The sequence below is a fragment of the Cyprinus carpio genome, chromosome B1, assembly GCF_018340385.1.
Source record: "Cyprinus carpio isolate SPL01 chromosome B1, ASM1834038v1, whole genome shotgun sequence".
Taxonomy (NCBI): Eukaryota; Metazoa; Chordata; class Actinopteri; order Cypriniformes; family Cyprinidae; genus Cyprinus; species Cyprinus carpio.
Genome location: NC_056597.1, coordinates 4,772,094 through 4,796,181, shown reverse-complemented (window position 1 = coordinate 4,796,181; position 24,088 = coordinate 4,772,094). Strand labels below are relative to the sequence as shown.

The 24,088-nt window shown below is 40.7% G+C and overlaps 1 protein-coding gene and 1 pseudogene across 1 annotated transcript in view; both read right to left on the bottom strand.

The window, feature by feature from the left end:
• The window catches only part of bnc2 (basonuclin 2), a 414,953-nt gene that overhangs the window by 12,698 nt on the left and 378,167 nt on the right, over window positions 1–24,088 (bottom strand). The window contains exon 5 of the mRNA XM_042716310.1: window positions 12,264–14,566. Coding sequence (XP_042572244.1) covers window positions 12,264–14,566 — 2,303 coding nt within the window. The remainder of the gene's footprint in view (window positions 1–12,263; window positions 14,567–24,088) is intronic.
• Window positions 1–24,088, bottom strand: part of LOC109048290 — a 334,436-nt pseudogene that overhangs the window by 219,079 nt on the left and 91,269 nt on the right.

Here is a 24,088-nt window from a genome sequence, read left to right as displayed (position 1 = left end):
CTGAGACGACACCATGTGTGGGGTAGCTTTTCATAACCAAGGGAGTGGGGGCTTCTCTCAGTAATTCTGCCCAAAAACACCCCCTATGAATAAGAATGGTATCAAAAACGTCAAGGCAAGAGCGACTTCTACCAAACCATCCAAGAGCCAATGTTTGTGATGATCCGTGCATTTTTCAGCCATTGATTGAGCACCATTGTCACAAATAGCAACGAGTGAAAAAAACTAAGTGGCTCAAAGATTATTACATTGAAATTTTGATCCGTGGCCAGGCAGCTCTCCGGATCTGCAATCCAATAGAGAACCTCTGGTCAGTTCTCCAAAAAGGCAAGTGGACAAGCACAGGCAGCTCACAAATGTGATCAACTCCGAGAACCTACATAAGGCTAAGAATGGATGACAAGCCGTCAGTCAGGATTTAGCGCCAGACAAAGCTTATATCCAGCATGCCAGAGCCAATTCTGCAGAGGTTATGAAGAAACAGGGGTCAACCATTGTAAATATTGACTCAAATATGTATTGATTTTTGCCAATAAAATTAGCCCCCCAGTTTAAACACTTGTATATGCTTAACATTGTTGCTTCAGTATGCTACACATAGAAACATGTGGAAACAATACATCTCTACAAATACCTGAAGCAGCAAAAACTTTGCAAAACAACAAAATTGGTGATGTCACTGCCAAAACTTTTTGGCCATGACTGTTAGAGGAGTGGACACAACCAAAGCCGATCATCAACACTCAAACCCGAGCAGCATACTGGACTAGCTGTGCACGGAGGTTTACCGGTCAAGCTGATCCAGCAGGAATAATAATGCATAGTTGGCACCATTATTGTATTAGCTTATTCATACAATTATCAGACCCAGTCTTCAAATGTTTTAAAAGGGTTCTGATAGGTTTGAAAAAAAAATATAATATATATATTTTTTTTTCAACTGAGATCTAAAAAAAATATCTAAAGGGATAGCTAGTTGTACTTTGAGTAACTCATTAGCAATTATTAGAACTTTTTCTTTGTGACTGTAATTTTAATGCAGTTAATGATGCTTAAATTGGCAGTTCTCCTTTTGCAGCATGTGACCATCCCTGGGATATTGCACCCGTCTCACACTGCTCATAAGCTCATAGGCTCTGAAATAACTATCGCAGGCATCTAAACCCACCTGCATGCTATATGATATTAGAATATGATATTATTGTCTTAAATATAAGATTGGAAATTTATGCTATGCTTAGTCCCTGTGAAGTGTCTTGATGAGCACAGCGATTAAAACAGCAGTTTATATAGATTAGCCAATATATAGCCAGTTGTGTGTTTACATCAGTCTTGCAAATATGCATTTGACAGAAGACACTTAATACTGGATGACTTCGTCACGACACGCACACAAATAGGTAGATCCAATTGCAGTGTTTTATTGGGATAATCCAAAACTCATAATCAGCCAGGCAAAGGTCAAAATCCAGGTAAGCAGTCCAAAACAAGAAACAAACTAGGGCAAGGAAACACGAAATAGCAGGGTGACATTCAACAAGGACTCCGTAACAAAGACAGAAACAAACCAGGTATTTATAGACAGGTGCAAACAATGTAAGTGGGAACAGCTGAATACAATGAACAGTGATGAGTACCAACAAGACTTGTGGGAAATGTAGTTCCTGAGGTGGGGTGATGATATGGGGAAGTGAGACCTCTAGTGGACACCCAGGGATACACAGACCAGACACTGTGACATTACCCCCCCTCTAAGAAGCAGCTTCCAGATGCTCCTCAGACACAAAAAACCAGGAGGGAGGTGGACTGGTGGAGGTAGAACAGGGGGAGGGATGGAGGGCCAGGCCCATGTAGGGGAACAGGGACAGGCAGCGATGGCTCCACTGGCAGCCAAGGTGGGATCAGTCAGTTCATTGTGCCGACGGTGGACCCGAAAGTTCAGGTGACCACGAGGGACCAGGCAGTTCAGGTGGCCACGGAGGATCCGTCAGTTCCGTTTGTGCCGACGGCCAGGGAGGAACCCGCCATTTGAGCAACCAGAGCGGAACCTGCCATCCCGGAGGCCCTGCGGCCTGCGGAGATGTGAAGGCACTCCGGAAGGCCTGCGGCTTTGGCCTCCGCCTCCGGAACGGCATCGGGCACCGCCTCGGACTTCCCCCCGAGACGTGAAGGCGCCTCGGCTTCGGGCACCGCCTCGGGAACGGCCTCGGGCACGGCATCGGGCACCGCATCGGGCACCGCCTCGGCATCGGCCTTCGGAACAGCATCGGGGACCGCCTCGGCATCGGCCACCACCTCGGCCTCTGGAACAGCATCGGGCAACGCCTCGGCATCGGGCACCGCCTCGCCCAGCGTAACAGCATCGGGCACCCGCCTCGGCCTCGGGAACAGCATCACACACCGCACCGTCAACGTCCTCCTGGACGGCAACGGCCCGCTCGGGAACGTCCTCCGGGCTTTGAGGAACGTTAGACGCCTGTCTCCTCCTCCTCCGCCCTCTATGATGGCGAGTCGGTGGCACCTTGACGGAAGACTCAGGCGTTGAGTCAGCCATCTTGTGCTGTGGCGCTGGGCTGGCGGCAGTCTTGCCTGGAGACTAAGGTGTGCTTGCTGCATCCCACTGAGCACGATGGCGCAGGTAATGGGTAAACCCCCAAAAGTCCAGGATCTCCAACCCCTTCATCTCCCATTGAGGCAAAGGGTCATCCAGGCAATCATAAACAAGGCTTTCAGTGCTGCATCATTATAACCTAACCCGACTGCCATGGTCCAAAACAATTGCGCCAGGCCACCCACCTCACTCCCCCTTTGATGAAGGGTGGTTAAGTTCAGGAATCTTCCCCTCCGTTCCTCCATGGTGGCTGGGGAACAGATTCGAAATCCCACACTGCTGGATCTAGGCATGACGGAGTCCTTCTGTCATGACACGCACACAAATAGATAGATCCAATTGCAGTGTTTTATTGGGATAATCCAAAACTCATAATCAGCCAGGCAAAGGTCAAAATCCAGGTAAGCAGTCCAAAACAAGAAACATAAACTAGGGCAAGGAACACGAAATAGCAGGGTGACATTCAACAAGGACTCCGTAACAAAGACAGAAACAAACCAGGTATTTATAGACAGGTGCAAACAATGTAAGTGGGAACAGCTGAATACAATAACCAGTGATGAGTACCAACAAGACTTGTGGGAAATGTAGTTCCTGAGGTGTGGTGACGATATGGGGAAGTGAGACCTCTAGTGGACACCCAGGGATACACAGACCAGACACTGTGACACTTTTTGCAACCACCTTTACCTACACCTCAATTCAAGCCAAGATCTAAAGGTGACAGATCTAATAAAGAAGAGTTAATATGTCTCAGCCATAAACTTTAAATTAATTGTATCTATACACTACTGTATGCAGTATCTATAGACAACCTTTTAATTGGATGTTTTATCTGTGTACATCAAAATATAGTATAGTGAGCAAACACCACTGTTACAGTTTAATTGCCTTTGCTTATTTTTTAAAAAGAAATAAACTCCAGCCACTTCCTTCGCAATCAACTTGCAGTTGGAAAATTAAATAAGTATGCAGGTTTGAGCAGCCAAAAACACACAGACAGCTCATGATTTTCTACTTGCTAATTGCTGTTAGTCAGAAATAATTAGGGGGCAAGCCCTGAAGGTGCTTAGGCACCTACTGTATTCGTTAAGTTTCCTTATTATTACCCTTCTTCCTTCTTCTTCCTCTTCTTCTTCTTCTTCTGCTCTGGGAGTCTATAGCAGCCCATATAACTGCTTGCAGGAAAGTTATGAAATTTGACACAGTCAGAGGACAGTCTCAATCTCAAGTCTCTATTTCAAACTCGCTAGCACCATCAATAGGCCAAATTTGCACTCATATTTCTGTTAATAACTTTTGAACCATAAGGTCTAGAAGCAAAATTCTATTTTTTTTCTGATTCCTTGGCTTTCTAATTCTTATATCAGACAATCTGAACATGGACAATTTCAAATTTTGTAGTAAAATGGTGTATTTTTCAAACACTTTAGCATATTGTTATGAATGTTATGGAACTGCTTGCTGGAAAGTTATGAAGTTCGGCACACAGATAGAGAAGAGTCTTGTCATTAACCACAGCAAATTTGGAGTCTCTATAGTGCCACCAACAGGCCAAATTTGCACACATGCTTCTGCTAATAACGAATGCATACCAAAATGCTAAATTCTAAACAAAATTTTTAATTTTCAGAAAAATCAACTTTTTCGAACTTGTCCTAGATGGTTTGTCCAATTTTCACCAAAATTGGCACAGATCATCTTCAGAGCATCTTCCAGCAAAAAAAAATAAAAATAAAAAATAAATAAATAAATACCTTTTTGGTATGCTAAACCTTTTTCGCAAAGTGTGTTAACAAAGTCTGTGCAAAAATGGACATAAGGCACTAAACTTGGTATGTGTTATAACAAGCATGACCTGAGTAAACGAGACAGAGAGAAGTTTGCGAGTGAAGGCCATAAAAAAATGGAATGGAGCCCTAGAGAGTTAGCATACTGCAGAGTTTAGCTTCAGCCCTAATCACACACACCTGAACCTGATAATCAAGGTTTTCATTATTACTTAATTACAGACAGGTGTGTTGAGGCAGAGTTGTAACTTAAGTCTGCAGGAAGGTAGCTCTTCAGGAGCAGGGTTGGAGAACCCTGGTCTTTACCAAGTAATTAAAGACAGTTCCTTAGCGCTTCATTTTTCCTCTGTTGTGACTGACCCCTTAATTGCTGCTTGCAGCTATATTTGGTATTTATAATTGACTTATTCAAGACAGCAATTGGTTGGACACATTTTTGGGTCCCTGCCCTGAAAAGATAGAGACTCTGAAGTTTAAATCTGTATTTTAGATGAAAAAAAGTGAAGAAAACATGTCTTCTGTCAAGTGCATCTTTGCACTTGACAGAATCTTTGTTAAATTCCTGCTTTAAATTGTTTTAATTTTTAAGCATTTTTCTAAGCTTTTTTATGTTTAGAAATACACTAGCATATATGTTCTCAAAGCTAATATTTACATTTACATTTATTCATTTAGCAGACGCTTTTATCCAAAGCGACTTACAGTGCATACACTATATACATTTTTTTTTTTTTTACCAGTATGTGTTCCCTGGGAATAGAACCCAAAATGTGTTGGGAATAGAACCCAATATACATAGGATATTAATCTTTATTAGGTCTCTAAAGGGTCACATTAATACTATTAATACTAAACATACAGAGAGAGACACAAAATATTTAACAGAATGAAGCAAAAAAAAAAAAAAAAGGGTAAAATACAAAGCCCAAGCCCTAATACTGCATGGCAGAGAGTCTAGCCTTTCATTTATAAGGTTAAGCCTTTCTGCCTCATTTCCTCCTCCCGTACAACCCCATTTCAGGGCACAACTAAGGTTTGCCCTCTGTCCCCTGCTCCATCCCCCAGTACCCCCTCAGCTCTCTCTCCCTCCCTTTCGACCTCTAATGTGGCAGCCAAACCAATTTGCCCAAAGTTTGCGGCAGCTTCTCCTGAGAATCCTTTTTTTTTCTTTTACTCTGCAGAGGATGCAAGAGGTATGGCTCTAAACATTAAATTATGAGGTGCTTTGTTGTGTCTTTATCTTTTTTCTCTAAAGTGTAGTGGGTAGCTGAACATTAAATCACTTTCTCTATGTCAAAGCCACCATCACAACAGCTTAGAATATTCATCAAAGAAAAATGACAAGGTTTAGTCAGTCTAAAGTGCTGAATTTTCTAAGCCTGACATCATATGTCTCAACACCACAGGAATAGAGGAGAGGAACGGGAAGACATAATTAACCTTCACTCTCCCTTAGCACAGTTGGCTTGTGTAGAACCATACAGTCATGGCCAAAAGTTTTGGCAGTGACAAATTTTGTGTTTTGCAAAGCTTACTGCTTCAGTATTTGTAGATTATTTTTCCACATTTTTCTATGGTACACTGAAAAACAATGATGAACATATACGTTTTAAAGGCTTTTATTGGCAAAAAATATGAGTCAATATTTACAGTGTTGACCCTTGTTCTTCATAACCTTTGCAATTCACTCTGGCATGCTGTATATTAGCTTCTGGGCCAAATCCTGACTGATGGCGATCCATTTTTGCCTTATTAGTTCTCAGAGTTGATCACAATTCATGGGCTTCTGCTTGTCCACACACCTTTCTGAGGACTGACCAGAGGTTCTCTACAGGATTGAAATCTGGAGAGTTGCCTGGCCACAGATCCAAAATTTCAATGTAATGATCTTCGAGCCACTTATTTATCACACTTGCTTTGTGACATGGTGCTCCATCATGCTGGAAAATGCACGGATCATCACCAAATTGCTCATGGATCGTTGGAAGAAGTCACTCTTGCAGGACGTTTTGATACCATTCTTTATTCATGGTAGTGTTTTTGGGAAGAATTATAAGAGATCCCACTCCCTTGGTTGTAAACACATGGACCAACAACACAGGACTCATGGTAGCGTTCACCTTTTCTTCTCCAAACAATCGATTTTCCAGATGTCCCAAGCAGTCAGAAGGGAGCTTCATCAGAGAAAATAACTTTGCACCAGTCTTCTGCTATCCAATCCTTGTACTTCCTTCAGAATTTCAGTCTGTCTTTGAAGCTTTTCTTGGAGAGAAGTGGCTTCTTTGCTGCCCTTCTTGAGACCAGGCCGTTGTCCAAGAGTCTTGGCCTCACTGTGCATGCAGATGCTCTCACATCAACCTGCTGCCATTCCTGAGCAAGCTCTGCACTGCTGGTGACACGATTCCGTACCTAAATCTTTAGGAGGAGACGGTCCTTGCACTTGCTGGACACTCTGGGATGTCCTGAAGACTTCTTCACTGCAGTCAAACCTCTCTCCTTGAAGTTCTTGATGATCTGATACATGGTTCTTTCAGGTGCAATAGCAATGTAGCAATTTCCTTGCATGTGAGCCCATTTTGATGCAAAGTAATGATGGCTGCACGGGTTTCTTTGGAGGTAACCATTGCTAACAAGAACACAATGATTGGAAGTGCTTCTTTCCTCCTTTTATAGCAATCAGTCTGCTCTTACAGTCAAATTAGTATGATAATGATTTATCTGACTAGTACTCATTCACACTTTCATATGTGCTGCTGATATGATTAGTCAGTTAATGTTAGCTGGTCATTTTGTGTCCGGATCAAAAAACTGTGAAATTTGCTTTTTTGTGAAAATATTTTTTTTTGGCCCATAAAGCTTTTAGCAATTATTTAAAATGCATCTGATCACTCTACACAATAATCTAGAAACAACGTGAATGAACACCACAACAGCCTAAGCAGGAAACTTTGCAAAACACAAAATTTATGTCACTGCCAAAACTTTTGGCCATGACTGTAGACTGAAAATTAGCACACCATGGGAATCTGGAGCCAGGCAAACATTCAGGGTCATTTGCAACAGTGAGGGCAATATTTAAATAATAATAATAATAATAATAATTCATTAATGAAAGAAAGAATTAATGAATGAATAACAGAGGAGGAAAAAGGTTCCCTATTTGCTTTAGGAAATAACATTTTTAATTAAAGATAATAAGGGATGAGACTACAGGGGTGTGTGTGTTTCCAGCAGTCACTATCTAATATTACATTATTTCCCCACTTTCTCCCTCTTGGCTACAAACAAACAAACAAGTAAATGTACCAGCTGTAATTAGTAATAATATTCTGCCACATCCCTGATATTTCCTTACATTTATTACTATTAGAATTATTATTATTGTTATTATTATTGTTGCATCCTCTAGCCAATGTTTATTCGTTTTAAAGGGGAAATGGATGCATCTTTGAGATACCCGAACAGGATGCAATTTATCAAATGAACTTCCTACTCTGGGATGTCAAGACCTCATTTAAAAGTTGGTGTAGAGAAGTCTGTTAGCATTTGCTATTTTGGATTTTAACTTTCTCTTTTCTTTTCCGTTCAGACTGATTTTTGGATTTTAAAGCCATCTCCGTTCAGACTGATTTTCTTTCTTTCTTTCTTTCTTTCTTTCTTTCTTTCTTTCTTTCTTTCTTTCTTTCTTTCTTTCTTTCTTTCTTTCTTTCTTTCTTTCAGTTTGTAATGGAACCCATTCAGAACTTTGGTAGACAACCAAAACGTTAAATGTGTAATAAAGTATTCAACATATTTAATTGTTGTATGAACTACTAATTATTGTAAAACATTTAATTATTGAAATAAAATGATGGTACTGATGAGTATATATTTATAATCACTGTTTACATTTAAATTTTACAATGAATTTTTTTTTAACTGTGTAGTATGAAGTCCATTTTCATAACTAAAAAAAGAAAAAGAAAAAAAAAATACTGCATAATCTCTTATCTTAAAACACATTTGCACTGATATATGAACAGCAGCATTGACCTGAATATCATACTGAAGTATGTTAATCTCATATAAAATATATGGTTACGCTTTATTTTAATGTGTCCTTGTTACAGTGTAATTATACATTTAAGTACTGAGCAATATTAATGAACTACATGTACTTATTATATGGTTTGGGTTAAAATTAGGGTTTGGATTAGGTTAACTTGCATAATTATGCAAAATTTATTGTTATTATAATAGTAAGTACACATAACGTGTAAGAAGGAAGCCCTTAAAATAAAGTGTTACCAAATATGTTTGATACATGTATTTACAGTATATACACTCTGTAGTTAATCTAGTTAAATTTAGTTAATTCAGTACTTAAATGTATAATTATACTTCAACAAAGACACCATAAAATAAACTGTTAACTATAAATTTCTATTCTTTGAACTGATCTGATATTCCATATACTCATTTGTAGAATACGCTGCCTGGGGCATTCTGTTTCTCTAGCCTTTTAAGGGAACATCCTCAAAAACTGTGCCCTCCCAGGTATGCTTAAAAAAAAAAAAAAAAAAAAAAAAAAAAAAAAAAAAAAATATATATATATATATATATATATATATATATATATATATATATATATATATATATATATATATATATATATATATATATATACCACACAACGGGGCCGTTGAACGTTGAATGCTTGAATCTGATTGGCTTATGGACGTTCTGAGGTGTGCAATTATTTTCTGGGAAACGCACGGCAAACGTAGTTCCAGGCAGCTCTCTTGACCGCATTACAGTTCCATATCACTTCGCATAGTAAAACTATAATAACGGTCACGCAGTTTGCACAAAAAGGTGTTGTCAGCACTGCCCTGACGATTTTATCAGTTAGCCTATACAAGGGGTTTCTCAATGTCAAGGAAGGATCCTCGGAAGCCAGAATTTCGAGGATGCTACGTCATCGACATCTGTCGAAGGACTGTTCCAATGTCGAGGCTCCTCGGAATTTCAACCAAGGACTGAGTCCTTCATTCGAAAAATATCCCATATACAGGAAAGGATGCATATGTGTAGCCTTCGCGCTCTTCGCGCTCTCAAATCACCCACAATCCTATGCGCGCAACTTTGCTATCTTGTTCAAAAAATTCAAAAATGTCAAACGTTAGTGGAGTCGAAGCGTTAACGGGGCAATATGCTTTCAATATGTATTTACGTTACCAAAACACTTTTATAACTGTAGTAAATATAAGTAAAGTTTAACGTTTAAATGCCAGTACAGATTACTACCGTATTGATATTATAAATTATACAAATACAAATTACGTTATTGATGGCTAACTGAACCGGACCTGTCATTTAACAATTGTTAGCTTGGTTGCCGTCACCGGCATTTCTTTTTATAAATAACTAGTTAAGTTGTCCAAAGTAATTTAACGTTAATATTATACCATTCACAGCGTTATTCATAGCTTTCTCGTCTTTTTTTACAGGGACCAAGGAACAAACGGAGGCGTTCATACGTCTCCGTACGTGTAGAAAACAAGCAACCAAACCAGTAACGTTTGCACTTCCATTTTTCAGCGCCTACCGTTTTAGCATTTAAAACTTGGTTTGACTATCCATAAATATAATTTCGGATAGTCATAATTATAATTCGACTAGTCACAATGACAATTAGAGATATCTGCAATTATAATTCCAATAGTAAGAAATCGGATTAGAGATATCTCTAAATACTTTATGACTAGTCAAAACTCCATTTAAGATAAGTTTTAAACGGCCGAAAGCGGACCTCTTCACTGACGTAATGACGTGCACTTGCTAGCCTGTTCCATTTACGTGTTCTCCGAGTGCTAAAGAGGAGCCTCGCCTAGACTCTGAAGGAAGTGACTTGGAAGGACCAGTCCTGCCAAGGAAGTATCCTTGATATTGAGAAACGCCTACAGTGTAGCAACTTAAAGGCTTCACATGATATTTCTCACTAGCGACGTAAAAACAGCGCTGTTTAGAGACGCTGCAGCAGAAGAGTGTTTAGAGACGCACAGAGGTAACGTTACGTTAGCCTAATTCACACAATCTCTCTCTCTCTCTCTCTCTCTCTCTCTCTCTCTCTCTCTCTCTCTCTCTCTCTCTCTCTCTCTGTGTGTGTGTGTGTGTGTGTCTCTCTTTCTAATAACTTCATTAATAACTGCATTAGAATGCTCTCAACGTCTTAAGCCTCCGTTACCTGCTTTAAAACAACGCTTTGGTACTAGCAAAAGAGGCATTGGATGAGATGCGGAAGAAATAGTCCTACTCACAATAGCGATTTAAGTACAAAAACCGGACGAATCCCTTTAAATAAATGATCAGATCGATGTCTTGAGGTGTGGTAACCGTAGTATAAGTGGGATAATTGACTCCGGGCCGTTGAATTATTAGAAAAATAATGCACACCCGAGGTGTAACGGCCACTCCGCTTCGCGTCGTGTGTGTGTGTGTGTGTATATATATATATATATATATATATATATATATATATATATATATATATATATATATATATATATATATATATATATATATATATATATATTATCCCCCCACAAGCAGGAGGAAGTTACTGCAGCACCTGAGTACAAACGCACAACAGTGCTCACAAAACATCTTACTACTCTCACATCTCTCTTCTCTGTCCCATAGTCACCAATGATGTTTACACTGTAACCACTGATACAAACAGGGCTGGGAACAGGTGCCACCCTTAATAAAAACTCAACAGAAGCAGGGAAGATATCAGAGGTTTTCATTTGTAATTTCTAGTAAAGTGGAATGCATGCATGCAGCACACACACACACACACACACACACACACACATAAATGAACATGACTTTTAGCATTTGTTCTAAATTTTAATACATAAATTGTATTAAATGAGGAGATACAGGCTCTTATCTCTCTTTCCTCTGGAGTGAATGAGATACTGTAGATGATGTTTCCTCTCTCTCTCTCTCTCTCTCTCTCTGACATGCATTGCTCTGACACTACATTTGATTTTGCATGTCTATTAAGCCTTTTTATATTTCTGTATTTTTCTTCTTGATTCTTACTATTTATGGCCTTACATAAGGTGGAGCAGCTTACTTGAGGTGGACTGCATGCATTGACCTACAGTATGCAAGTGTGTAAATGATTTTAGTAATAACTTCTGTCACTAATGATACACTTTTGTTTAATAGTCCACAATTATCTATGGAGAGTCTACATTTGAGTAAAGATATGTTTGTTACTTGCCCTCTAGCATAAATGTATTCTGGGAATGTTTATGATAAATGTGTTAACTAGCAGTGAGTTAAATCTGCACCTCCTTATGCGCTAATGAATGCAGTGGTTTGACAAGCTTCAACCTCTGCTAATGTATGCATGTCTACCTGTGTGTGACAGGTGAGCAAGTATAGGTAAACAACACATTAAGTCATTAAATAAACATCTGCAGAAATGTACAATCAACACATTCTTCCCGTTAATACATAATTTTTTTCCATCCCTTTAAAATAGCAATAAAGATTGAAGATTGAATAGGTTCCTCAGACAGGTTATATCACAACTTTATGAAATGTTTAAATAAATAAATAAATAAAGATTGAGGTCATGACAGAACTACTTTTAAATTTACATAATTTGAAACAATGCACTATTAAAAAATAGTATAGTATAGTATAATACAGTATAGTATAGTATAGTATAGTGTAGTGAATTAAACAAATTTTGTTTCATTATTGTTTAAAAAAATATATCCATGTCTAAACGGCCTGTTATAAGTTTACCAGTTATCATATTTACATCTCTTTGACTTGATGGAAAAAAAGGTTATTTGTCTCACCTATCTCTGCTCCGTCGGGAGGGGAAAGCAGCATTGCATCCAGCCACAGTACACACGTGCATCTCTTTTAGGTGCACATTCTTGTAGTGCAGTTTGACACTGTATGAACTTTTAAAGCTCTTTTTGCAGACGTAGCAAATCTTGGGATCAGGACTAGAACAGAGATCATCGTCAGGGGACTGAGAAGTGAATTTTGGTGGGCTTGTCCCATAGCTCATAGAGGAGATGAAACTTTCATGTAAGGCAGCCATGCTGGCAGCAGCAGCAGCGGCAGCTGCCATACCTCCATTGTAAAGGCTATATTGACCCATGCAGAACATGTCATAAGTAGGATCATTGATCTCCTCCTTGATTTTGATAACAGGCTGGTGTTGGGAGGGTGGGGAATGGCTTTGGTCCTCCAAATCTTTCTGTAGGTGTCCCTGTTCTTCTACCGCCTGGTGTTCCTTGCCCAGGTTTCTGTCTAGGACAGGCTGATGTACGTCAGTGTCCATCAGCTCATCATGGTAGAGCATCTTGGATTCAGATGTCTCTGACTCATTTTCAAAATCACGCTCATGATCTTGGTCCTCTGAGGTAAAGCTGTCAATACAGCGCAGGTCGCCATGGCTTCTACTGCCATGACTCCCACTGAACTCTTCTTGGTCAGGATGGAGCATGCCTCTAACAGCTAGACTGGGACTCATTTCATCGTGTGTTGGAGACTGATGTCCACTACCCCCACAGTGATGACTACTGCTGCTGCTGTTATTGTTGTTGTTGCAGTTTCCATTGACATTGTTGGATGGCTGATGGTGGTGGTGATGACAACTATCTTCATCATCATCATCATCTTTGTCATCATAATCATCTGCCACATCTATTATTTCTTTCTCTATCTTTACTGGCATGCTGGATTTGCGAGGTTTCTTTTTAGGCATAGGGTCGACAGTCACAGAATCTTGGGTACTGGGAGTTGTGAGTAGGCGATGAGAAAACATTGATGTTTCTGATACATGCATGTTGTGGGAGCTAGCAGTTAACATCTGTTGCTGGTCTGTCAGAGATGTGCTGTTGATTGTGGTAGGCAAAATTGGACTGGTGGGCAAAGAGACCGGGGGACTAACTAGGTCAGCAGGAGAGAGCAGTGTGCGATAAAAAGGTGGCACAGGTTGCACTGGCTGCACAGACTTCAGGGAAGGGAAAACAAGAGGGCTCTGCAGGGGTGACTGTATCATAGGGTCAAGAGGAGGGGTGGCAAAGCTTAGTGGTGGTCTTCCAGGGCTAGTTAGATTGAAGCCACTTTTGGCACTTGATATGACAGGTGTTGCTGTCCCAGAACTAGAGCGAATGAGGTCCTTGTCCCGGTTGTTCCTTAGCATGGGCATATGTAGACGAGGATTGGGATTAGCACTATGCCGGTTACGACTTCTCAATGAACTAAAGACCATATTGCAGCCTTCGATAGTACATCGGTGCTTAATCTTTAGATGCACAGCATTGTAGTGGATCTTTAGAGTACCCTTATCATAGAAAGTCTTGCCACAGGAGTTACAGCAGACACGACCCTTACGTGAGGTAGCACCCATTCGACGCATGCGATGCATTTTGGAAGAGAAAGAAGAGTGTGTAATGGTTTTCGATTGTTCATTCTTTTCAAAGTGGTGATGGATCTGGTGGTTGTTCAGAGTGCTTGATTGCTGTTGTTGCTGCCCCTGTGATTGGTGTGTTGGTGTTTGCGGTTGCTGGGACTGCTGTGAAGATGGTGTTGGAGAGATGGGTGAAGCTCTGTTGGGTTCTATCTTAGGTTCAATGATGTTAGGTAAAGTCCCCATTGTTCCTCGACTGGGGCTCTGACCATTACGAAATGGTGAGAGGGACACTTCAGATTCACTAGTCTCCACTGGCTCACTCTGATTGGGCAGATTTGGCTCTCGCATTCTGAGACCTGATTGCTCAATGGTCAGTCCATTTGGTGGCAGCCCTAACATGGGGGCTGACACTGGGTTGATGTACTGGAAGGGCAGCAAGAAGGCCAGACTGTTTGGGATGTTCTCAAAATGGTGAATGCTGGAGGGGCTGTTGTTTTCAAGGTGCGACAGAAGGCCAGGACTGCGTGTTCGATTGTTGCTTTCAATAAAAGTCCTGATTCCAGAGTCAGTCTTTGACGAGGGCACTGTGACTGCCTGACCCTCCTTTTCCTGGATGGCCATCAATTCCACAATAGACTTGGTTTCACCAAAGCGCAGAAACTGTTGAAGAGTGATGATCTCCTCTTCCCGAGACATTATAGTCCATCTGTCCAGAACCTTGCCTGCAGCATCCTAGAGGTCATATCAGAGAAAAGAGATATATATATATATATATATATATATATATATATATATATATATATATATATATATATATATATATATATATATATATATATATATATATATATACATATGTATAGTATATATATATATATATATTATATATATATATATATATATATATATATATATATATATATATATATATATATATATATATATATATATATATATACATCAACATAGTATCTAGGAAGATACAGGTGATGGGTAGAGTAAGGATAAGGGAATATCACCAAATTTATTAGGCACGATGCAGATCAGTATTGCCTGAGCTTTACGTTAATTGGAGTTTAGAAAATGCATGTCTCAAACTAGGTTATATATTAATGAAGGCATACTTTATCAAGAAAATGGTATCATCTAAAATGTGTTTGTTAACTTATATTTGCCTTCAGGGACACAAGTATGGAATGATGTAAATCTCAACATATCATAACTGGCCTGGTTTGTTTATGTGTTTGTTTAATATTATTATTGTCATTCATTCATTCATTCATTTTGCAAAGCCCAAACCATGGGTTGTGGGAAATTTTCATCTTGTGTGAGCGGTATTGTCCAGGAGTAAAAATAGCACCACTTCCAAAGAGCTTGTATTTGGCCAGCATTCTAAGTAATGGTATTATTAACCACTGAAAAAATAAAACAGCTTGAGCTTTACACACTTGCCCACTGCCAGATGCTGAGATATGGCAAGAGATTCTGGGAACGGAATCTTGGCAGCATCTTTTATTGTTGTGGTCAGGCTTATAACTTTGATACAAAAAATTTGTGACTTAGTGTTCCTCACTTTGGTACCTGCATTATTTTATGTATGTTTCCTGACATTACTGTGCTTACAGACCCTATTGATACGCGAAAATGAGAATAATGAGTTTGAAAATTAATCTGCTGTTATACTGTATATTGTCTTACCACTGGAATTGTCTTCATGTGACTAAATAGGCCACTCTTACAGTTTAATGGGATAGAAGATTGTTTTGCTCCTCTCATACTGTATATGATCTAGTTTACCCTTGACACAGAACAAGGCAACATTAAGGGAGCAATGGTTGCTCTGATGATAATACAAGATGACACAAGGCAAGGCTTTGTCTGCCCTGGCCTGCTAGGTTCTATGAATGATAAATGGTTACTCTGTATTTTAAGAGTTGTAAAAATCAACAGCACAAAGCACAAAGGGCCTTTAAGGCACAGACAGTGAATAAATGTTTAAAGAGAGTGGGAGAGTTAGAGAATGAGAGAAAGTGAACTAACAAGACAATAGTAAGAGAGAACGAGAGGTGGGAATACAGAATGTTTTCACAACAGCATGGCCTAATATATTTAAGCAAGATAAATTCTTCAGAGACAGCACACGAATAGTCACTTGGGTATTTGTTGTTAAATATACATTAAAAACATTTTACACTTTCATTCTGTGTTTGAGTATGAGTTTAGCCTGGAGGTAAGACTTTAAATTTCAGCCTCAACAACATTATTTTATATGGCACAGTGGTTTGAACTCCTGCATTTCAATTTTATGTTAGTAAAAGGGGAAAAAGCTATCTATTTGTGTACATCTAATAAACATTTATTTTTAAAAAGATTTACATACACTCTGAAAATCTTAGATATCTCATAAATGTAGATTTAACGTGACAAGAAACATTTTATATATGTATTGCAGATGAGCAAATCCTCTAGGAAATAGACACATCAAAAGATGTCTGTATGGATGTATGTGTGCTATATCTCTATTAATTACTGAATCAAGTATGAAATATTTCCCATTTGCAGTATTTACCATCTTTGTAAATACACAAATTAACATGAAGGAAAATAGATTATGACTTTCAAGCTATTGGAATTTCTTATATATTTTTATTTGTTTATTTGTTTTTAAATTTGCTGTCATCATTTACTTACCCTCTTGTATTTTCAAACCTGTATGACTTTCTTTCTTCTGTGGAACAGAACTAAGAAAACTTGAGATGCATCACAATATTTTATTTTTATTTTTATTTTATTCAATTATTCAATCAATTGATTGATTGATTGATCGATCGAATGAACGAACGAACGAACGAACAAATCATTCATTCATTCATTTATTCATTCACTCATACAATGGAAGACAATGGTAACCAAAACAGTTTACCAGCATTCTTTAAAATACCTTCTTTTCTGTTATGCAAAAAAAATAAAGTCATACAGGTTTGTAATGACATGAGGATGAATAAATGATTGCAGAATTTTTGCCTCAATATTTTGATTTTCTAGAGGCATTCTAACTGCATTCAGTCTGTGACATCATACAGTGAGTTGTTGCCCTGCATCACTTGATGTAATTGTTTAGACTTTAAATACTTTCAGTGGTCATGAACCCGCTGTGAACAACATTACCTCATTCAGATCTTCTGAAATTTGCTCCTGGCTCGGATGTCTCTATAGTGGTTAATCATGATCTATAAATAGTAGTATTTAATAATAGCATTTTGTATCGAGATGCAGTCTACTATAAGAAAAACTTAAAAGACTAAAAACAAAAAAAATCGAGTAAGGAGCCATTGGCTCCTATAAGAAAAACTTAGGAGCCAAATTATTTTTTTAGGTGCCACAGAATAAACGTGTTTTATTTATTTTACGATTATTATTATTTATTTATTTACATTTTAACATTTTAATCATACTGTCATGTGTTTATGTCCCATCTTTTCTTGACTTTATCAGCATTTTAATCCATCTTGTAGATGACCTGGGAACTAAGGTTCACTAAAAGTGGGAACTAAATGTCTTTTACAGCTTGAAATCTACAGTCACAAAGAATTGTTCATTACACAGAATCTGTACCAGTATCATGGAGCATAAGCATCACTTGGCCACTGAGTGTAGCTTGGGCTCCTCCTACACGAGACATTTCAGTAAGTTGTACTGTAGGATCTCTTATAAAATAGCCTACCTTTTGACGTTAATTCATGTTCACTATGTACTATATTAGTAAAGATAAAGATTAAATGGGTTCACTTGCCCTTGAACTGAGGCGCTAAAGCAACCGCGCCTGCCGCATTAAGGAGCGCCAAAACTGTATTGTTTGAATTTCGTTATGAATTCGGAATAATTTTAAAGCTGTTACTTTTTATTAAAAAGTGACAAAGCACATAGCTTTTTGCGATTACTGGACGGCAGTTGCACTTCAAATAATGAAGTTCACGCATTAAAAGAACACAGACCAAGATCTTGTTTAGAAGAAGCCATATTAGTAATTATTATAAACGAGAATTGTTAATGATATTGCCAATATTCACACAGCTGACAGCTTTACCTTTTCTAGTTTGTTCAAGTTGTGCACGAAATAGATGCTGTATTTTCTGCACTTTCCCTTCTTACGTCTCCGTCATTTCTCTCTCGCTGCACAGCTGAGCTGCGTTTATCAGACTGTGTGCGTCAGCACTGATGTGCGCCAGAGATGAGGACTGTCTGAAACTCTCTTTTTCCAATAAAACTTTGATGCGCATCGTCTCAGTTTAATACGTGAACATAACAAAAGATTTGATCGCAAAACAATTAGGAAAAAAGGCATTGCATTCAAATTTTTAAGTTATATCATGTAAATATATACCCAGATAGCAATAACACTGGGGCTGATTCTGGCTGAAATGCATATCTGTCGGTTCAGTCTCAGCATCGGTGAGAAGATAATGGGCCAGAGCCACGCCGACTCTACAAAACACTTCTGGCTGACAGACGGCGTTTTCTCTATGGGCCGATCTCGGCTGAAAGCTGTTGTACACGCGGCAGGTCCACACTCGGTGTAGTTGTGTGTATTAACCTTCGGCTCGAGTTCGTTTTATCACAGACGGGGCGCTGCTAGAATGAAGCAAATCATCCGCCTTAGAAAACTTTTTTAGAGGTTAAATCCTGAGGAGCTTTCGGCGGGTAGTCGCCAGTGGTGACCTCAGCAAAAACGTCACTCGCAAATTAATATTTATGGTCGCAAATGCGACTGTTTTAGTCGCAGTTTGGAGCCCTGATTGGTATCGCTTTAGATGGAAACAACAGACTGTTTTGATGAGTGAGTCAGCAGTAAAGACTTTTATAGAAAATACTTTTTTTTTTTTTCAGGTAGCTTTGCAGGTAGGTGTCTTGAAGCATCTTGGAGACATTACCACAGTTCTTCTGGATTTAGTCTGTCTCGGTTTGTTCTGTTTCTTCATGTCATTCCAGACACACTGGAGCACTGGCTGTTGTCAGACTCCTTGTGCAAACAAAAATCTCACTAGATTATTACAATTAATGGCAAAATGAATGTTTGGAAATGTAAACTAATAGTTCCCTTTCAGTCGGTCACTCTCGACGCCACGTCGGTGACCGATGAAAATGGGATATCGCTTCGATAGACCAATCTACTTCGAGTGTAAACTAAACGAGCCAATGCACATTGGCATGGAATTATTGCATCCAGCTGCCGTGAGTATAAGAAGGCAGCAGGTGCAATGCATACCAGGTTTTCGCTTCAAAGCCGAGCATTAGTATCGTTCTGCTCAGCGGTGTCTGCTGTGAACTATGAGTTCAGCACGCTCTCAGAAGCTTCGCGTGTTGGCGAGATGGCGCTTCAGTGGTGGTCGTTCCCTAGTCGAGTGGGTTGCACACTTCAGGTTGCACTACCCCGTCGTGTTGCAAGCTGCCAATTCCCCTGTGCACCTCAGCACTAAAAGAGCATTTCCTAAAGAGCAAATTTCTCTAAAAGAGCTTCATGCGTGCGTCTTTGTAAAGACGATGGATCGTCCTTATAAGGATGCCGTTTCACCCGTGCGTTTCTGGGTGCGGTCGTTACCTGGCAATGGGTGATGGTCACGATCACTGCCTCACGTGTCTGGGCAAACACGCTGAGGTAGCTTTTGTGGATGAGTCATGTTCCCACTGCGGGAAGATGACCATCTTGGAGCTGTGAACCAGTTCCGTTGCCGCTGCCGCGATCTGGAGCTCATTCTGGTGGCTGACAGATGAAAACCACTTCCAGCAGTAGCATGGGGGCGGTTTGCAGTTTGGATTCGAAGGACGGGTATATCAGTACAAGGTCCTGCCCTTCTGGCTGTCCCTGCCTCCCCGTGTCTTCACGAAAGTCGCGGAGATGGCTCTTGTTCCCCTTAGAGAGCAGGGTGTTTGCATTCTCAACTATCTAGACAATTGGCTGGTACTAGCACAGTCCTGGGATCAGTTGTGCGAGCACAGGGACCTGGTGCTCCGGCACCTCAACCTGTTGGGCCTTCGGGTCTACTGGGGAAAGAGCAAATTCTCGCCGACGCAGAGGATCTCTTTTCTCGGTATGGAGTTGGATTCGGTCGAACAGACAACACGCCTAACAGAGGAACGTGTGCGGTCGGTGCTAGCCTGCTTGAATACGTTCAAGGGCAGGACAGCGGTCCCACTGAAACTTTTTCAGAGGCTCCTGGGGCATATGACAGCTGCAGCGGCACTTACACCGCTCGGCCTGTTACATATGAGACCGCTTCAGCACTGGCTTTATGGCCGAGTCCCGAGGTGGGCGTGGAAGCGCGGCACTCACCGGGTCCAAGTTACACTGGCCTGTCGCCAAACCCTCACCCCGTGGTCAGATCTTGCGTTTCTTCGGGCAGGGGTACCCCTAGAGCAGATCTCCATGCATGCTGTGGTTTACACAGATGCCTCCACAAACGGCTGGGTGGCCACGTACAATGGGCATGCAGTCTCAGGGGTTTGGATGGGCCCGCAGCTGCAGAGGCACATTGATTACCTAGAGTTGTTAGCAGTGAACCTTGCCTTGAACCGTCTCAAAGGTCGCTTACAAGGCAAGCATGTGCTGGTCCGAACGGACAACACGACCGTTGCGTACATCAACCGACAAGGTGGTCTGCGCTCCTGTTGCATGTCACAACTCACCCGCCAGCTCCTCCTTTGGAGTCGGAAGGTTCTGAGGTCACTTTGTGCCATTCACATTCTGGGCCTGCTCAACCGTACAGCCGACGAGCTGTCTCGAGCAATGCTCCCAGGAGAATGGCAACTCCATCCCCTGATGGTCCAGCTGATTTGGAGATGGTTCGGAGCCGCTCAGGTAGACCTGTTTGCTTCTCCAGAGACCGCTCACTGTCCGGAAGGACGAGGAGCAAGTCTTGCTAGTGGTGCCATATTGGCCCACTCGGACCTAGTTCCCCAAACTAGTGCTCCTCGTGACAGCACCTCCTTGGCCGATTCCTCTGAGGAAGGATCTACTGACTCAGAGACGGGGCACCGTTTGGCAGCCGCGTCCAGGCCTTTGGAAACTCCATGTCTGGTCCCTGGACGGGACGCGGAGGTTCTAGGTGACCTGCCCCAGGAGGTAGTGAACACCATCACTTCGGCAAGAGCACCGTCTTACGAGACACACTTAAGCCTCGAAGTGGAACCTGTTTGTCGAGTGGTGTTCTTCTCGCCGAGAAGACCCCCTGAAGATGCCCGATTGGGGTCATGCTTTCCTTTCTGCAGCAAGGGGTGGAGCGAAGTCTGTCTCCCTCCACCCTCAAAGTCCAGGTTGCTGCTATTGCTGCATACCATGACCCCGTAAATGGGAAGCCTTTAGGTAAGCATGACCTCGTCATCAGGTTCCTTAGAGGGGCCAGGAGGTTAAATCCTTCCCGGCCCCCCTCCATACCCTCTTGGGACCTGAATCTGGTGCTGAAATCACTACAGCAGGGCCCATTTAAGCCTTTGCATTCAGTTGAGCCAAAGTTTCTTTCATTGAAAACTCTGCTCCTGCTTGCACTGGATTCCATCAAGAGGGTAGGGGACCTGCACACATTTTCGGTCGACGATTCGTGAGTTTGGGCCAGCTGACTCCCAGGTAATCCTGAGGCCCTGGCCTGGCTACATGCCCAAGGTTCCCACTACATCCTTCAAAGACCAAGTGGTGAACCTGCAAGTGCTGCCCCTGGAGGAGGCAGACCCAGCTGGCTTTGCTCTGTCCCGTCCGAGCATTGAGATGCTACGTAGACTGGACACAAAGCTTCAGGACCTCAGACCAGCTCTTTGTCTGTTACGGAGTCCGGCAGAAGGGGAATGCCGTCTCTAAGCAGAGGATGGCCCACTGGATTGTGGATGCCATAACCCTGGCTTATCAGGCACAGGGTGTGCCCTGCCCGTTCAGGTTGTGAGCTCACTCAACTAGAAGTGTTGCATTCTCCTGGGCGCTGGCTCGTGGCGCCTCACTGACAGATATTTGTAGAGCTGTGGGCTGGGCGACCCCTAACACATTTGCTAGGTTCTATAGCCTCCGTGTAGAGCCGGTCTCCTCCTGTGTTCTCACCTCAAAAGGGTAGTGGCACCGAGAGGCCCGTACTGTAGACCCTGTTGAGATCCTCCATCACCCTAGGCAGCTGGACGCGGCATTTTTGCATATTTGTATGTTTATTTGGTTTGTTTTATTTAGCTTTTATGTATACTTCCCTTATAACTATTTACTTACTATTTACACTTAACCCTTTCAATGGTGAATTAAAAATATTCAAGCTGTCCCCTCAGATTGAGTTTTTTTTTTTTTTTTTTTTTGTAAGGCAACTTATTTTAGAATGTTTCCCCTTATTGTTTCCATGGTGATGCGTCATGCTTGTCACATGACACACTGCAGCCATGAAACACTATATAACAGCTGTATCGCATTCATTTCATTTTATTTATTTTTTTTTATTAATTTTTTATTTTTTATTATTTATTATTTTTTATGTCTTACTGTGTGTATTTTACAAACAGTAAGACAGTTACACTATTGGGGCCCCAAATGGAAGGAGCAATGTTGTTTTTGGAAATCACCCTTAACAAAAAACAACATTGCTCTTTCCATTTGTTGATTGCGTCTTACAAGGTGTTGTTGAAAGAGCTGGTGCATAGAGTTGTGGGGCCCTAAGCAATATTGTTTGATAAGGGGGGTGTTGTCTAGAGCAGGGGTTCCCAAACTTTTCCCTTTTCCTTTTTTTCTCTGCCCACAAATCAGCCTCAGGTCCTTAGCCAACTCTCTTGCATTAGTCAGGCAACAAACCTGCCATTAGAAACACTTTTACACCAATGCACTCATCTCCCAATTAGATTAATGTTGCTTCTATCTATGCATTCTTCAGATTTGCCATACTCAAGTGAAATCTCATTAGAACCGTCCCCCAAGCTGTGATGGATTACACTGTCATTACACATCCCTGACTACTTTACATAATGTGGCTGAACACAGTTTGTGAGGTTAAAGACAATTACATAATAATTATAGCATTAAGTCATGGGTCTCATCTATCCATGGGGCAGTCAGCAAATGCTGCAAAGGTATCAACTGTGATGGCTTTATTTATCTCAGTGATGCTGATGTCACTTATTGCAACCCAATATTGATGCTGGAGGCTTGAGCTTTGTAAATGGTCTCTGAGGACAAGAAAAAGATGGACACATATTCACCACGCCAATGTTATAAGCACAAAAATGCAGTAAATTATGCAGTTATTATATTAACAGCCCCAGTCGTGTTTAAAGGCTGAAGATTATGCCACTAAATAAAGTCCTTATAACAATCATCACTTATCATAGTCATGGGATAATCACGCTCTAAAAAATATATACTACAGTGGGTAGTATATACAGGTAAATACACTGATCATGAACCATGCATGACACGCTATCTTTTTTAAAATATTAGTATTAATATACTTTAAGATTTGATTCTTTCTTCTTCTTCTTCTTCTTATTAATATTATTAGTATTATGATTTTGATAAAAATATTTTAGTATCACATTTATAACATTTGCTTCTTCCTACCTAATATAGAACTAACTTTTTTAAAACATCTAATTCACCATGGACAACTGGTCTGGGAGCTACATTGATCCAGTAACTGCCAGTGGACACAACAGAAATTCACTATTGATCAAGGGGTAGCTATCATATCCCAGAACCAAAAATCCCTTCCATCCCCTGTGTTCAGTACTTCAAGGGAGATTAAGCATAGGTTTCCCTGTGATCTTAGAAGGTCTTGGACCTATGAATTGCTCAGTATTCTACTTTCTGACCTTTTTATTTTAAGCAATGAAAAATTGAGTAGGGAAGTGGCAAAAAAGGGGGTTGAAAGGCTTAGTCAAAGCCTAGTGCCTGGAGCCATGAAATCAGAGGGAGAGCTCACAATAGTCTTGTGTAACTCTCATTGGTCAAATATTGCCTAATTATTATCATAGGGCTCTCTATTCTTAGAAGGGCTTATGTGGACATGCAATGTTATATGATTTTTATAGCAAACCATAGTGTTCAGTTGTGCATAAATGTGTAAAGGCACAAGGTATTAGTGAAGTCTGTGGCTCAGCCACCCAGTGATACATATCATTTATCTACCATTGTGACAGATGACACATATGAATAAAATGAGGAAGAAGAACACATTCAGTCTTCCTGGCTAAACGATAATCATAAATGACTGCTCATGATCTCTGTGAAAATTGGTACAC